This window comes from Zeus faber (assembly GCF_960531495.2).
Source record: "Zeus faber genome assembly, chromosome: 7".
Classification (NCBI taxonomy): domain Eukaryota; kingdom Metazoa; phylum Chordata; class Actinopteri; order Zeiformes; family Zeidae; genus Zeus; species Zeus faber.
In genome coordinates this window covers 32,599,208-32,612,973 of record NC_137203.1, presented here as the reverse complement: position 1 = coordinate 32,612,973, position 13,766 = coordinate 32,599,208, and the positions used below count along the sequence as shown (strand labels likewise).

Below are 13,766 nucleotides of genomic sequence, written 5' to 3'. Positions count from 1 at the left end.
TTAGTAATACATGATCAATAGTAGATCATGTATTACTGTTTTTTTCCCTCTGTCATTTGAAAAATGACCTTATAGTAATCGCTAAATCGCATTTTTTTTGCTGTGATGGTACCGTCAACAACTCCCACCTTCATCCCTAGATCACATGTGTGTTGTTACAGATAATGGACTATGCGGAGCAGAGGATTCCTGTCCTGAATGAGTTCTGTGTGGTGTGCGATGAACCCCACGTGTTTCAGAATGGGCCAATGCTGCGGGTAAGTAATAGTTGGAAATGAACTGTTTTGTTTTGTTTTTTTCTTTGTTTGTTCGTTTTGTTTTGTTTTATTTATTCATCTATTCATTGGATGGGTGATAAAGGTTAGGTCTGGATCAAGAGACGAGGCCATTCTTCACTGGTTCAACTAAGCTACCTTAATTATAAAATGTAATTATTTTTATTATTATTATTTTATTAAATGTCCTGTGAAAACCCAATCAACCTTTTTGTTAGAGGCATTGCTGTGTCACATTAAAGATGAAGAGTTTTTCTTCTGTAATATCGACCCAAATTCTGCTGCATGCTAACTTTGTTAGCTCAATGTAAGGCTGCAGAGGGGATCTAGCCTAGCTCCTGTGAAATTAGGGAAATACACCTTCCAGCCTGGCTAAAGCTGATATATTTAAGCAATACATTGTGTGTCCTAATGACGAATACAAAAAAAACCTAAAAAGGAGATCTTAGTGCACTCTCAAATAACTATGTCAACTGTTACAATACATTGAGATCTGTCTGATGAATTATTTAGAAATGAAGATCAACCCAATAGAAGATCATTGTTTAATCGTAGTAAATTCACTGTCAGGTGAACAAACTTTCATAACCATAAGTGTTGTGGCAGATATGTATCTTGCTGAATCCAGAGTTATGTTCACTCAGAATGCGGGAGGTATCGAGAAATTGTTACTTAAGTTAAGTAAATGGGTATAGGGCGGTAGCTATTCATTTGGTCCTGAACACTACCCTCAGCAATAATCTTCTCCCTCACTGCATAGGCTACCAGAAAGTAGAATACAGTTCAGAATAATTTACAATTATTGTTGGTGCAAGTTTAAAGTGAAAGTCCATAACATTGTCTCTGTTTGGGCGGACTATACTACACCAAGTCCCAAAGGGGAACCCCGCTACCAATAATGCAACCTGCATATAGAGGGGCACATGCAGAATCCAAATACATTGGGCCTCATTTATAAACAGTGCGCCGCACAGATTTGTGCTTCAATCATGCGTACACAGGGCTTAAGCCAAAATTTGGGATTCAACATGTTCGTACTTGAATTTGTTCTTACTTTAGAAATAAATTTTGAACTGCCTCGGACCATGCGTACATTGTGTCGAGAGTCCTGGAAAATTATATTGCCGAACTTTAACTACATGTTAGTGGCATATTAGAACAACGATTAGTAAAATAAATTATACAATATAATATACAATATACAAATAAAAAAGATTTACTACCAATAATAATTAAACACCTATTATTTATCTTCTTATATATGAAATAACCTGGAGTGGCAACTTTAGCACCAGACCAACCTGCCACACAAGACCACCATGTCCAAATCCAACATCGGCTGACTCACTACAAGCACCAAACAGCCGCCTTGCAATTAAAAAATTGAAAAAACAACTTTTATATCAAGCCACTGTTTTTATTTAAGCCATTGAAGTGCGATCTTCCAGAGGAAACGGCATCTACTGGCTCCATCACGGCAGCACAAAACTCCGGCAGCCACAGCAGACATACTGTATGCAGATTAGTGAAGAAGTAGTAATGGAAGCAGCAGGATTGGTTAATTGTGAGTGTTTTTTATCATTAAAAATGTCAGGGCAACAGGAGCCTGATGGCCTGAAAGTGTTTTTGCCTTTCAATGAGGGTAGAAACACGCCCACATTGCTTGACTGCAAATGAGAGACCTGTCAATCAAGGAAACTTTGCCCCAAGTCTTGACACGTTAACATGCTCTTTATCTAACAATGATTTTCAAAATGACATTCAAGACATCAATTAGAAGAAATAAACATTGCTATTGAGACCATAATCTGTAGAAAGTCAAATTTATTATTATTTTTTTACCATTGACTGAGTGGGTTCATCTGATATCATCATCATGGACACAACTTGTGCATCCAAATCTTCTTCTGGCATTGTATGCTCTGCTTCCCCCTATGCAGCCCACGGTGTGCGAGCGGGAGCTCTGCGTGTTTGCCTTCCAAACGCTGGGAGTGATGAATGAAGCCGCAGATGAGATTGCAACCGGAGCTCAGGTACTGTACCGTACTATAGCAGTCGTTCTACACTAAATTTTCCTTATTGCCAATTAACAGCACAGCGGGACCTAATACCGACCTTATACACCAGAACCAATTGGGATAAGCCCTGTACACTCACCGTTGGACACCTCTCATACACACACACACACACACACACACACACACACACACACATACACACACACACACACACACACACTTACATACAGGCGGTCCCATCACACACACACGCACACACGCCCAACACCTGCTTGGAGTGCACCCCAGCACCCTCCTGGTTGCATCACTCTCCTTTCTTCCCTCATTTACTGCCATAACTATGACAAGAAGAACCCACGTGACCAGTTGTAGTTCCAGTTTTCAGGGACCTGATCAACTGTTTTTCAAAACATGTTGTCGTTCGATGTTTATGTTTCCATGTAAATGTTGTTTGTTTCTACGTTTAATTGTCTTACCCGTAGTGAATCTCCCTCTCTTGGAGTAGTGATTAGTTGTTTATAGACCCAAACATGATAAATAGTTCTCCAAAGAGGGGGGTTGGTGGTGGCTCTCTATAAACAAAAACTGTGCTCTTGCCATTCTACAGGTCATCCACAGGACAGAACTAGACACAGTTACAGCAGTTCTTGACGATTAAAGAATTAATAAAGAGTTGCATTGCAGGTTGAGAAGTTGAGCTCTACTTGCAGACTAACTCTGTCCTAGATGCAATAGCATACAAATACTTTGTGTTGTATGCCCAGCATGCTGACAGCACAGGTTAAAAAAATAAAAATAAAACAGCGCAGCGGGACCAACAGGAAAGGACAGCCCAAGGAAGACACAAATTTTGATAGGCAACTCCGTCCCTCAATATTTCAAATTTGTGGATTTGCGTGGACTGCTCCCCAGGGTCAGACAACTCCTGGATTAGGGAACAAAAGTCCCGCCGTGTTTTTGTTTTTTTTGTTTTTTGGGTTTTTTTTTTAATGTGCAGAGGCAGTTGATTTTAATTAGTTGTACCTCTGATTTGTACTAATTGGCAAACCTTGGTGGCCGTTTTTGGAAATCTGCCTTTTTTTTTTTTTTTTTTTTGTCTATCTTACCCAGATTCAGATAGTCAAAGAGAAGATCAGTACCAATTTACATTTCATGTTTACATTTATTTCTATAGAAGAGACCTTTGTCCAAAGCGACTTAGTATGACAGGCTAGAAACAATCAAAAGCATACATCGACCATTGGAGCTACCTCAAATTTAAGTGCCAGGGCACCTGTTTCTAAATTCAACCAGATACAATTGGAGCTGTAAGGAATCAGAATAAAGTTGTGTTATTGGGGTAAAAACTTTTTTTTTTGGTACATTGTTGGTATTCAGGTATTCCGAAAGAGCCGGGTCTCTAACCTAAACCCTAACCCGTCCTTGTGTGTCCAGTCCTGAGATGACAGTATGCATGTGGGTTGCTTGATAACTGTGTGAGCTCAGCTACAGAGGAAATTGACTAGGCTAGCTCCTGTGGGTGACACAGACAAAAAACTGAACTGCCCCGTAAATAAACTTGAGTATACATTTCTTTCTAGTTCTTTCATATGTGTCTGCAGCTTTGAACTGGCATAGCCTCTTACAGTACTTTAAAAACCGCGACCCGTGCAGGTGGTGGATCTGCTGGTGTCGATGTGTCGCTCAGCACTGGAGTCGCCGAGGAAAGTGGTTATTTTCGAGCCATATCCCTCTGTTGTGGACCCAAATGATCCCCAGACCCTAGCCTTCAACCCAAGGGTAAGTGATGTCTTGTAAGACTTGAGTGAAAATTTTGACTCCATAGAGCCTCTAATTTCTGGTGGTTTATTTGTATTGATTGTCCTTAATCCTTAATCAGACCTGCCAACCAACATGCATTTTCTGTACCAAACACCTAATTCTTGGTCATAATATGCAGGTAGGAAATACCAGCTGAAACTATGCAAAAAAAAAATGAATGTGAGATGCATCGGCTGGTTTTCAGCTTAATCTGCCATGACTGGTGATCGGACGATCAGTGTCAGATATTATTTTCAGATTCTGCTCCTGATACTGATGTACTGTACTCATGTACTGTACTGGTAAAAATGCTCCAATACTCAAACCTGATACCAACGTGATGTAATGTAGTTGTGTAGTTGATGCTCAAAAAAGAGAGCGAGAGAAAGGAAATGTCGACTGTTTGGCGGTACTTCAAGGTAAACAAAGAAGATTAGATAAATTATATATCTATCACCTGACAATATTACTAACATTGTGCAGACTGCGTGTCTATCGCCATCACAGTGGAGCTCAGCTGATGGAAAGTTTGACTCTTTTTTGAGACTTTGTTCTTGATGAGTCACACAGTAAAACGAGTTGTTGGATTTGATTCACTTGGTTTAATGCACTGTGAGGGAAGGAGGACTTCCAGTGAACAAGAGTGGGAAGAGTCGGCCCCTCATTTTATTTTTTATCTTTTTGTAATGATTGTAATTATTTTGGAAAGGCAAATACCCTATAAATATAATATAAATGTACTGTATATTTGCACTTAAAAGTGAAAGAGACTTTCATTTGAAGTTTGAACTGGACATTTCTATGTTATATGTTGTGTCCAACTGAAACTCAGTGAGAATTACAGGTTGTATTATACTGAAACTTGGGAACAGTCCCATATTCTATTGGATTTCAGTTACTGTTCCATGTTATATTATTGTTCCATAGCGAATAATGAACAATAATTAACACACTGTCAAAATCAGCAGTCTCACTCTTGTGGTAACTGAAAATTGCAGTGGTAGTCCGTATGTGCAGGTGTCCTGTCACGTCAGAAATCGAATCTGCAGGTCAGACTTTAAAAAAAACAGGAATCTGAATCGGCCAAGAAAATTACAATCGGTGCATCTCTAGTTGGTAGACATGTTCGTTAACTTTATAAGATGATGCATTTCAAGGGGTATATCCTAATGATATGAATTTGTTCACAGGTACTCCTCACTTAGCGACCTACCTGTTTCGCAACCATTCGGACTGACAGTCCAAGTCTCTGACCAGTCTGTATTGTTGCGTACAATACCGTGGCGTCTCACCGTCAAGCATCTCATTACGCATCACCGTTCTCAGTTTCAGTCTCGTTCCCGCAGTCTGTCAGTATTCACTACAGTAGCGTTCGCAATCCCCACGCCCCCTTGCCATGAAATAACACGGGTCCTCGCTTATCGACCAATTTGATTAATGACGGAACAAGAGTCAGCCGTTAAGTGAGGAGTAGCTGTACAATAGTTAGCCGTAGTAGCTTGCATACGATGTGATGAGCCTCGTTACAAAACAGCTACAGTGCGATTAACTGATGGAGTCATTTAGGTGCAATAAAAACGCCACAGAGACTCCCTGTTATACTGTTGTGATACTCAAAATATTTTCCCAAGGTTGCCAGGTCTGCTTCATTATAATGACTATTACAGTAATCAGATGAAAAAGCAAACTTATTTCAAACATTAAATGTGTTTATTGTGTTTGCTATTCTTAAGTGTAAAACGTGAATTACATTTAGAAATAAATTACATTTTTACACTACACACTTTTGATGTCCTTTGGTCATGCCTTGACTTTCACATTCACACCACAGCTGTCTTCCAAAATATATCTTTGCCCTTTGCCATGAAATGATATACACACGCATGCTCGTTCACAGTGGTGAGAATAGCAGAATCCTGCATAAAGACTTCTATATATCTTTATTAGATCAAGTAATATTATCTTATTTTAAAAATCAAATCCAATTTTTAGCACCATTCACTGCTTTTGTTTGCTAATAACAAAGCACTTAACTGAACTGAACTGAGTTTGATTTCTGTAGACACTGTATCACTTTGAATACTAACTCTAGTCTGTTGTCAATCTTCCTTATACATTAACCTTAATACAAATCATGATATCACGCAAATAGAAAAGTGTGAAGAAACGCCAGATACTCTGTCTGTGTTTTTTTTTTTTTATTCATAATGAGAGACCATCGATATACTACAGCCTTATTTTTAGGGATACACAGATAAAGAATGGTATTGGTCCATCCCTTTCTCATCCTTGCAAATCAAGCTCTGTTTACAGTGTTACATTGTTTTTCATTGAGACACAGAGACACAAGGAAACAAAGAAGGTCTCCATAATTACATAATTCTTTCATAATTACATAACCCTAACCCTTCAAATAAATCAAATAGAGTCATCATTTAAACATGAACATACTGTACCTCAGATATCCAACCTTGATAATTTGCTCAGTCTTGTCTAAGAGGTTCCAATTTCATGTTGTGTATCAATGTTTGTTACACATTGGTACTGAATGTATTTCACGGTAGTTAATGTTATGGTTACCGTGCCATGATGAGGTTGAAGTGTTTAGGCTTGGGCGATCGTGCAAAATTCCAATTGGTAATTGACAGCAATAGCCAATTGCCAATTTTATCGGGAATTGGCGATTGCCAATGGCGCGCATAGAACGTAATGTAATGTGGCAAATGCGGTTTCCCTGTTACAGAAGTACAGGATTTATTATTTACAAGTTAAGAATTAACACAAAACAGTTTTTACTTAATTAAGTCCCAAAGCAAAGGAAAGCAACAGGGGGAGCGGGACAGTCTCTTAACTCAGTTATCTTTAAAATTTCCGTTTCATACATCTATGAAACAAACTAAAATAAAGAGGCCCTCTCTCTCCTGCTCTCCCTTTCCACCCCCCACGCCCTCTCTGCTCAACTTTCAGAACACCGTAAACTGCACTTAAGCCGTTTCAATGCTCTGATTTTTCCTGGCGACTAAAAATAGATTTAATTGTAAATCTACCCAAGCCTAGTAGTCTTATTTTTTTGTATTGTGTACAGTATGTTGAAGCCAATACAGAATCCATTTTGCATTTACCAAAAACACAACACAAGAACATAATTCTTTGGACCTGCTGTGACCCAATTCTTCCACTTGTTGGGCTGCAGCAGATAGTACGGGGGACAAAGGTCAAAGTGTTTTTAAGAAACACACTTTTATTTTTTATTTTTTCAGAAGAAGGATTATGACCGGGTGATGAGAGCCCTTGACAGCCTTACATCCATTCGGGAGATGACCCAGGTATCTTTCTAGTAATTACAGTTTTGTTTTCAAAATGCCGTATGAGACCTGGTGATTGCTTGGATTTTTTCATTTGCATTTGAAGTGATTTTTTTAGCCTTAAGCTTTCACTTAAACATCCTTTTAACTTAAGCTAGCTGCATACAATCACTCTAGGGAAATACTCTCTTATGAAATGCTATGTTCATGGAGGACTGCACTTTGGTAAAAAAATAAAAATATAAAAAAAGTTGTTCAATATACCAGCAAGGCCATGGAACTTTTGGGAAGACACAGCCCATGGAGGCCTGTCAAATCCCATTTACCTCCCTTATCCCACTGAAATGGCCCCGTGGTCAGAAAAGTCGATGGGAGGGCTTCCCAAAATTGGCTGATCATCCATGGATCACTCTCAGTAAACATTATTGTGGTTCTAATACGCCAATTACATTTGAAAGTTTGGCTATGTCTTTTTCTAGGACTCTTAAGGCCTTCATGATTGAAAATTGCGCATTTGCTCTATGAATATGGAAACAGTATATGCGGGAGGATCATGCAAATAACGTTGTTTGTTTTAAGCTGTCTTTTCTTGTTGATCTCACTACAGGCGCCTTACTTAGAAATAAAGAAGCAGATGGACAGACACGACCCGTTGGCACACCCACTTCTGCAATGGTAAATTCCTGTCTTTAGGAGATTATTTAAAGATATTTTCCGTTCCTCATTTACTCATATACGTCATAGACTTTAATGTTTAAGTCATGATACAGATCGAATCTGTGTCATGCAGTGACATATTCACACTGATACAATAATAACTATTTGGAAGAATTTCAAATAGTAAGTTTCTGATAGTAAAGCACTCACAAAGGTTGTGCTGTGAACAGTTATGAATGAACCAAGATTTTAGTAAGGCCTTGGTTGAAAAATAGTGATCCTATGTTTAATTTAGTCTTCATTCAGTCCTATTTCAAAACTTAAAATATTTTACATGTATACTATTCATGAATGCCATCAAAGCAACAGATTTGACTAATAGTCACAACCTGCAGTCTCTCCCACGAGGAGAGAGTTCAACCAATTGCTATTCTGTCCCCTTATACCACAACTATTTTGATTTTGCAGTGTGCATAACAGAATATAGATGTCAATAGATGTTACATTTGTACAATTGTCCATATCATTTAACAGCGGTTCTGAAAGGTGTGTTTTTAAAACATCAGCGGCATTATTTCCCTCTGGTTGTATACTTGTTAAATTTACCCGATGATAAATTCAGAGTTTATATACGTACATACACAGTACTGAGCATAAGTAATTGGAGTGAAACACTACGTTTTCGCTGCTCTAGATGTTTAGATTGTCTGCATTAATTTGAAAGTATTTACATCAACACTGGTTTCATAACTTTGAAACAAGTTTTATTTTGTTTTTTTTCATAGACCTTTTTTCAGGTAACCAAAGTATTTGGACAGTTTATTATTGCCTTCAAATTCTGCACTATTTTTTCATTATTTGATTGGTTGTGTTTTGAAACCTGAAATCAGGTTTCATTTTATTTATTAACTCTTCTGAGTCAACAGACATCGATTCAACTTGAATGGAAGGATCCACTGTGTCAGCTCATTTGAACCCCATCTAGGCGTCCCTTCTGCGAATGGTCTTTTTTGAACGTTTACACACCTGTTGTTCTTCCTAGGGTGATCTCCAGTAACAGGTCGCACATTGTCAAACTTCCAGTAACCAGAGTAAGTCATCTTAATTATATTACCTTTTACCAAGCAATATAAAACACCGGAAGGCCTAACCACACCAAATAAAAGCGAGAAATATTTGCACAAAATGTTATTTTATTTAAATGCAACCGCTGCCATAAGTGGATTTGCTTCTCCAGGTTCATGGGTTTCCGGCAGGGCGGTGGAAAAGCACCATAACATACTTTCATTGCAATACTTGCATTTCCTCTCACACACTTGGTGTTGACATTGTTTCCATTACCCAGGGGAATCACACACAGAGTGAAAAACAGATGAACAGAAGGGCCATTGTAATAGGGAGCTATCATATGCACTATTAAATAAATCAATAGCCCAAACTTGTAAAATCCCTCAAGTATTGACTTTGACACCACTACAGTGAACAAGAGTGTCTTCAAGTCTAAAAAACAGACAGGCAGACAGGGATGGCGGTGTGTTTTTTAATGGCAGTTCGATTGACATTTAGAATGACGTGGCGGTTTGATTGACATTTCGATTGACAAATCCACAGACCAATGAGAGTGTGCTGGGGCAAGCTATTAGCTATTAGTATCCATCCCATTTGATAAGTGCATGAAAAACTTTGTTCCAGGCTTTATTCTCCTTCGCTGATGAGAAAGCCTCATTGACCTCTGAATTGGTTTTAGAGTCCATAATGGAGGTATTATGGACTCTAATTATTATCTTTTATTATGGAGCTATGATTTTAGTCAATTACCATCTCATTTTATACTATTCTTTTGTGCCAGAATTTACCTCTTTGTCATGGCACCCTAGTAGATGTCCCATATACTGGGTGACCGTGTATTTTACATGATTTTTATTGACTTCTGTAAATCAGCTGTTTTGGCTAGATTCGGCTAACATTCAATACCAGAAACAGGAAGTTGCGCCACTTCCTACTGTAGCCAATTTAGCGCTCAGAATGTACTGCATTAATTGCAAAAAATAGTTATGAATAAAGTGATATTACTACTGTTAATTAACCCATATTCAAAAAATCCACTAAGACACATGTGACTATAATATGAGTTCCCGGGTTTTACAGCTTCAGTCTTCAGTCTGCAGCTGCAACTGAGCGGTAAGTTTCTCGATAGTAGGTTGTACTATGAGCAATTATAAATAATGGGAACCCACCTATTAATAAGATGGTGGAACCCTTGATGGTTGAAAAATAGTGAACCTATCATCACCATTTTGCAATTGGGACAAGTGCATTGTGCTTTCTATGCCCAGCTACACTTGCCTGAATGATGTGCATCTGTTGTCCACAATCTAAATTCAAATTGTTCCACAAGTCATTGTGGACAAACATGAGTTTTTATCGTGATCTAAAGTGTAATATTTTCTCTCTTAACAGCAACTCAAGTTCATGCATACACCACACCAGTTCCTTTTGCTGAGCAGTCCACCTGCCAAAGAGTCCAACTTTAGAGCTGCCAAGAACCTCTTTGGGAGCACTTTTGCTTTCCAGTAAGTTTTTTTCATACAAGCTACATCAGTTTCTGGGTTGCTTTGCATTGTAAAAAAAAAACCCTACAGTTAATTAGAGAAATATTCATCTCTGTAATACTTCATCGAGTGGCTTGTTTTGCTTTTTTTCAGCACAGATCTAAGTTGTATCACCCTTGTTGGTTTGTAGGATGATGTTGTAATTAGGACTAATAAAATATCGGTGTATCTGTTTTAGTGGTTCCCACATAGAGAACTGGCACTCGATTTTAAGGAACGGACTTGTAGTGGCCTCCAACACCAGACTTCAGGTATTTATCAGTCTGACGGTATTGTCTTTCCACACATTTGGCATGGCACAATGATTTTATTCATCCAACCATCCATCCACCCATTCACTTATCTGGGTCCGGGATGCAGAGGCAGGGGGGCTTAGCTGAGCAATCCAGGTGGCCTTCTCTGCAGCATCTTCCTCCAGCTTTTCCTGGGGGATTCAGGTGCATTCCCATGCCAGCTTAGACACATAATTTCTGCAGCGACTCCTGGGTACACCTCCAAAGGAAGGCGCCCAGGGGGCGCCAGATGCCCGAAGCATCTCAAGTGCCATCTCTCGATGTGGAGGAACAGGGTTTCTACGCTCAGGTCCTCCCAGATTGCTGAGTTGCTCAGCCTATCTCGAAGGCTAAGCCTGGCAACCCTGCATAGGAACCTCATTTTGACACCCTCCATCCGGGATCTTATTGTTTTGACCACTACTCAACACTTATGACCATAGGTGAGGGTTGGAACGAAGACTGACTGGTAAAGTCAGACCTCTTCTTCACCAAGATGGTCCGGCATGGCTGTCTGTCTATCTCACGCTCCCCTTTACAATCACTTGTGAATACGAATCTGAGATACCTAAGCTCCTCTGCATGGGTCAGCTGCTCTCTCCCTGCCCAGAAGGGAACAAGCCATATTTTGAGAGAGCCGTGACCTTAGATTTGAAAGGAGGGCCCAGAGCCCCTGTCCTCGGACGCAATAACCCTAACCCAATATTATTAAATCAGTGTGATCATTTTAAACCTGTCCTACATTTTCTGCCTCTACCCGTTCTACCTCTCTCTCTCTGCTCCTTCCCTCCCTGGCTCCACGCTCTGGTGCATCCGGTGCAGGCAGGGGGACTGCTCATTGTTCCGAAACCTCAAAAGTCCGAAAAATGTCCTTGTGCCCAGGAAGGTCTGAAGAAGTCATTCTGAATAATAATTAGCCATGTGCTTCTGAGATGTAAGATTCAGTGTGAACAATGGACAGAAGAAAGATACATTTGCCTGAGAGTAGATTCATTTAATTGAAATTATTATTTGGACGTAATTTGTTAACCTGTTACACATAATACAGAAGCACATGGCTAATTATTATGCAAGACGGTCACCGGAAGGCATCAGACTGTTGGGGTTTTGGATCCACAACATACCCCTAACTGTAAAAGACACGCTCTGAGTGGCGTTTTTAAGAAGTAAAAGAATAACATGAATATAAAGACCTGTCTCCGTAGAGACTGGACATGTTTCAGTTTCTGGTCTTTGCAGCCGAGCGCCATGGTTCGAACTTGTCATTTTTCAATGTTTTTTTTGTTCCCCAAAACAAATAATTTTAAAATAAATATTTATAGTAAAAAGTGTAGTGTATAGTGTGCTTTGCCGATATTGTATTGGGATTCAGCTCCTCCCTACTTTACATGCTTATTCTGGCAATGTTACTGCTTCCATTCTTAACATTTTTTCCTAGGAAATTACTAGGTACTAGGTCTTGAGGTGGGAAATTGCCGGAACAGATTTCCCAGACTGTCATTCCCTGCTCCCATTCACACATGACCCCATGCAGGAACGGTTCTAGATTATTGCTGGGGAAGACTGCATGTGTAAAAGGGGCTTGGGATACATGTGGGGAACACACAGTGGACATCTGCTGGACAAAAAAGGGAACACAGGACCTGGTGCGAAACGGAGAGTGACAGAGCGAGGCAGAACGAGAGACAAGGAAGATACTGAGAGGGCAAGGGACAGAATAACTCATAACAAAACAGGGCAAAATCATGACACAGTCCACAAAATACATGTAGACTGGTCTGGCAAATTTCCATGACCGTTCAAGGATCTTTGAGAGGGTAAATAGGTCTGTTGTTCCATGGCCAGGAACGCAATTCTCATTGTTCCCGGATCCTTAAGCCCTGTCTGCCAATACCCTGGTACTGTCACCGACATCTACATGATGTTGAAAAGCCGTGTCAGCCATGACAGCCCCACAACATCCAGAGTATTTCTGGGTGGATCTTGTCCTTTCCTGGTGTTTCGCCACTGGTAGCTTTAAACAGGGTTAATTCACATTCCAGCCTCCTTCGTGACATGGTAGCACCTCCGGAGGTGGGGGTAGAAATAACTCTGTATAGGGTCCTCCACCAGAGGTCCTTCCCAGCGAAGCCTCACTACCTGCCTGGCTCCTCAAGTCCAGTAATAAAGCCCTGCGAAAGTAAAATGACTTGTCATGGGAATTAACATTTTAACTTAACTTACCTCTGCCGCAGCTTATTAGTGTGCTTAAATTCAATTCAACAGGGCTCCAATAAAGTCGCTGTCATACCTTCATTTTTGTTTCTGTGTTGCACAGCTCCATGGCGCCATCTATGGGAATGGGATCTATCTCAGCCCCTTGTCAAGCATATCCTTCGGCTACTCAGGTAATCCCTGATGCACATTGTGGCTTTCCGCAGTATAAGAAACTGCTAAATTGATTGAGTAAATGACTGAATCGCGAAACAGATTTTACAGACTAGTTGCTGTTATAATATAGAATGGTAGACTTACAAACAAATTATTAATTATCTACTTTCTTTTCATTTACAGGGATGAACAAAAGGCAACAGAAAGTTACTTCAAAGGATGACACAGCAGCAAGCAGCAAGAGCAACATCCACTTGCAGGTGAGCAGCTTTTTAATGTACATGATTAAGGAATAGACATGCCATCTTTTTCCAACCCAGGCCTTATCAAAATGTTGGTTTCCATTATTTTAACTGTTCATCGCACAACCTCGCTGAACGCTTTACTAGTGAGAAATGTACCGCTCTGCTGCAGCTTCTCACTGTGTTTAAATGCAGTCCCGTGGGACAAATGTTTA

The 13,766-nt window shown here is 39.8% G+C and overlaps 1 protein-coding gene across 1 annotated transcript in view; it reads left to right on the top strand.

The window, feature by feature from the left end:
* Positions 1-13,766, top strand: part of parp8 (poly (ADP-ribose) polymerase family, member 8) — a 59,652-nt gene that overhangs the window by 41,363 nt on the left and 4,523 nt on the right. The window contains exons 14-23 of the mRNA XM_080003324.1: positions 162-257; positions 2,216-2,308; positions 3,947-4,072; positions 7,354-7,419; positions 8,006-8,073; positions 9,098-9,146; positions 10,516-10,628; positions 10,846-10,918; positions 13,257-13,326; positions 13,493-13,569. Of these exons, the coding sequence (XP_079859450.1) occupies positions 162-257; positions 2,216-2,308; positions 3,947-4,072; positions 7,354-7,419; positions 8,006-8,073; positions 9,098-9,146; positions 10,516-10,628; positions 10,846-10,918; positions 13,257-13,326; positions 13,493-13,569 (831 nt within the window). The remainder of the gene's footprint in view (positions 1-161; positions 258-2,215; positions 2,309-3,946; positions 4,073-7,353; positions 7,420-8,005; positions 8,074-9,097; positions 9,147-10,515; positions 10,629-10,845; positions 10,919-13,256; positions 13,327-13,492; positions 13,570-13,766) is intronic.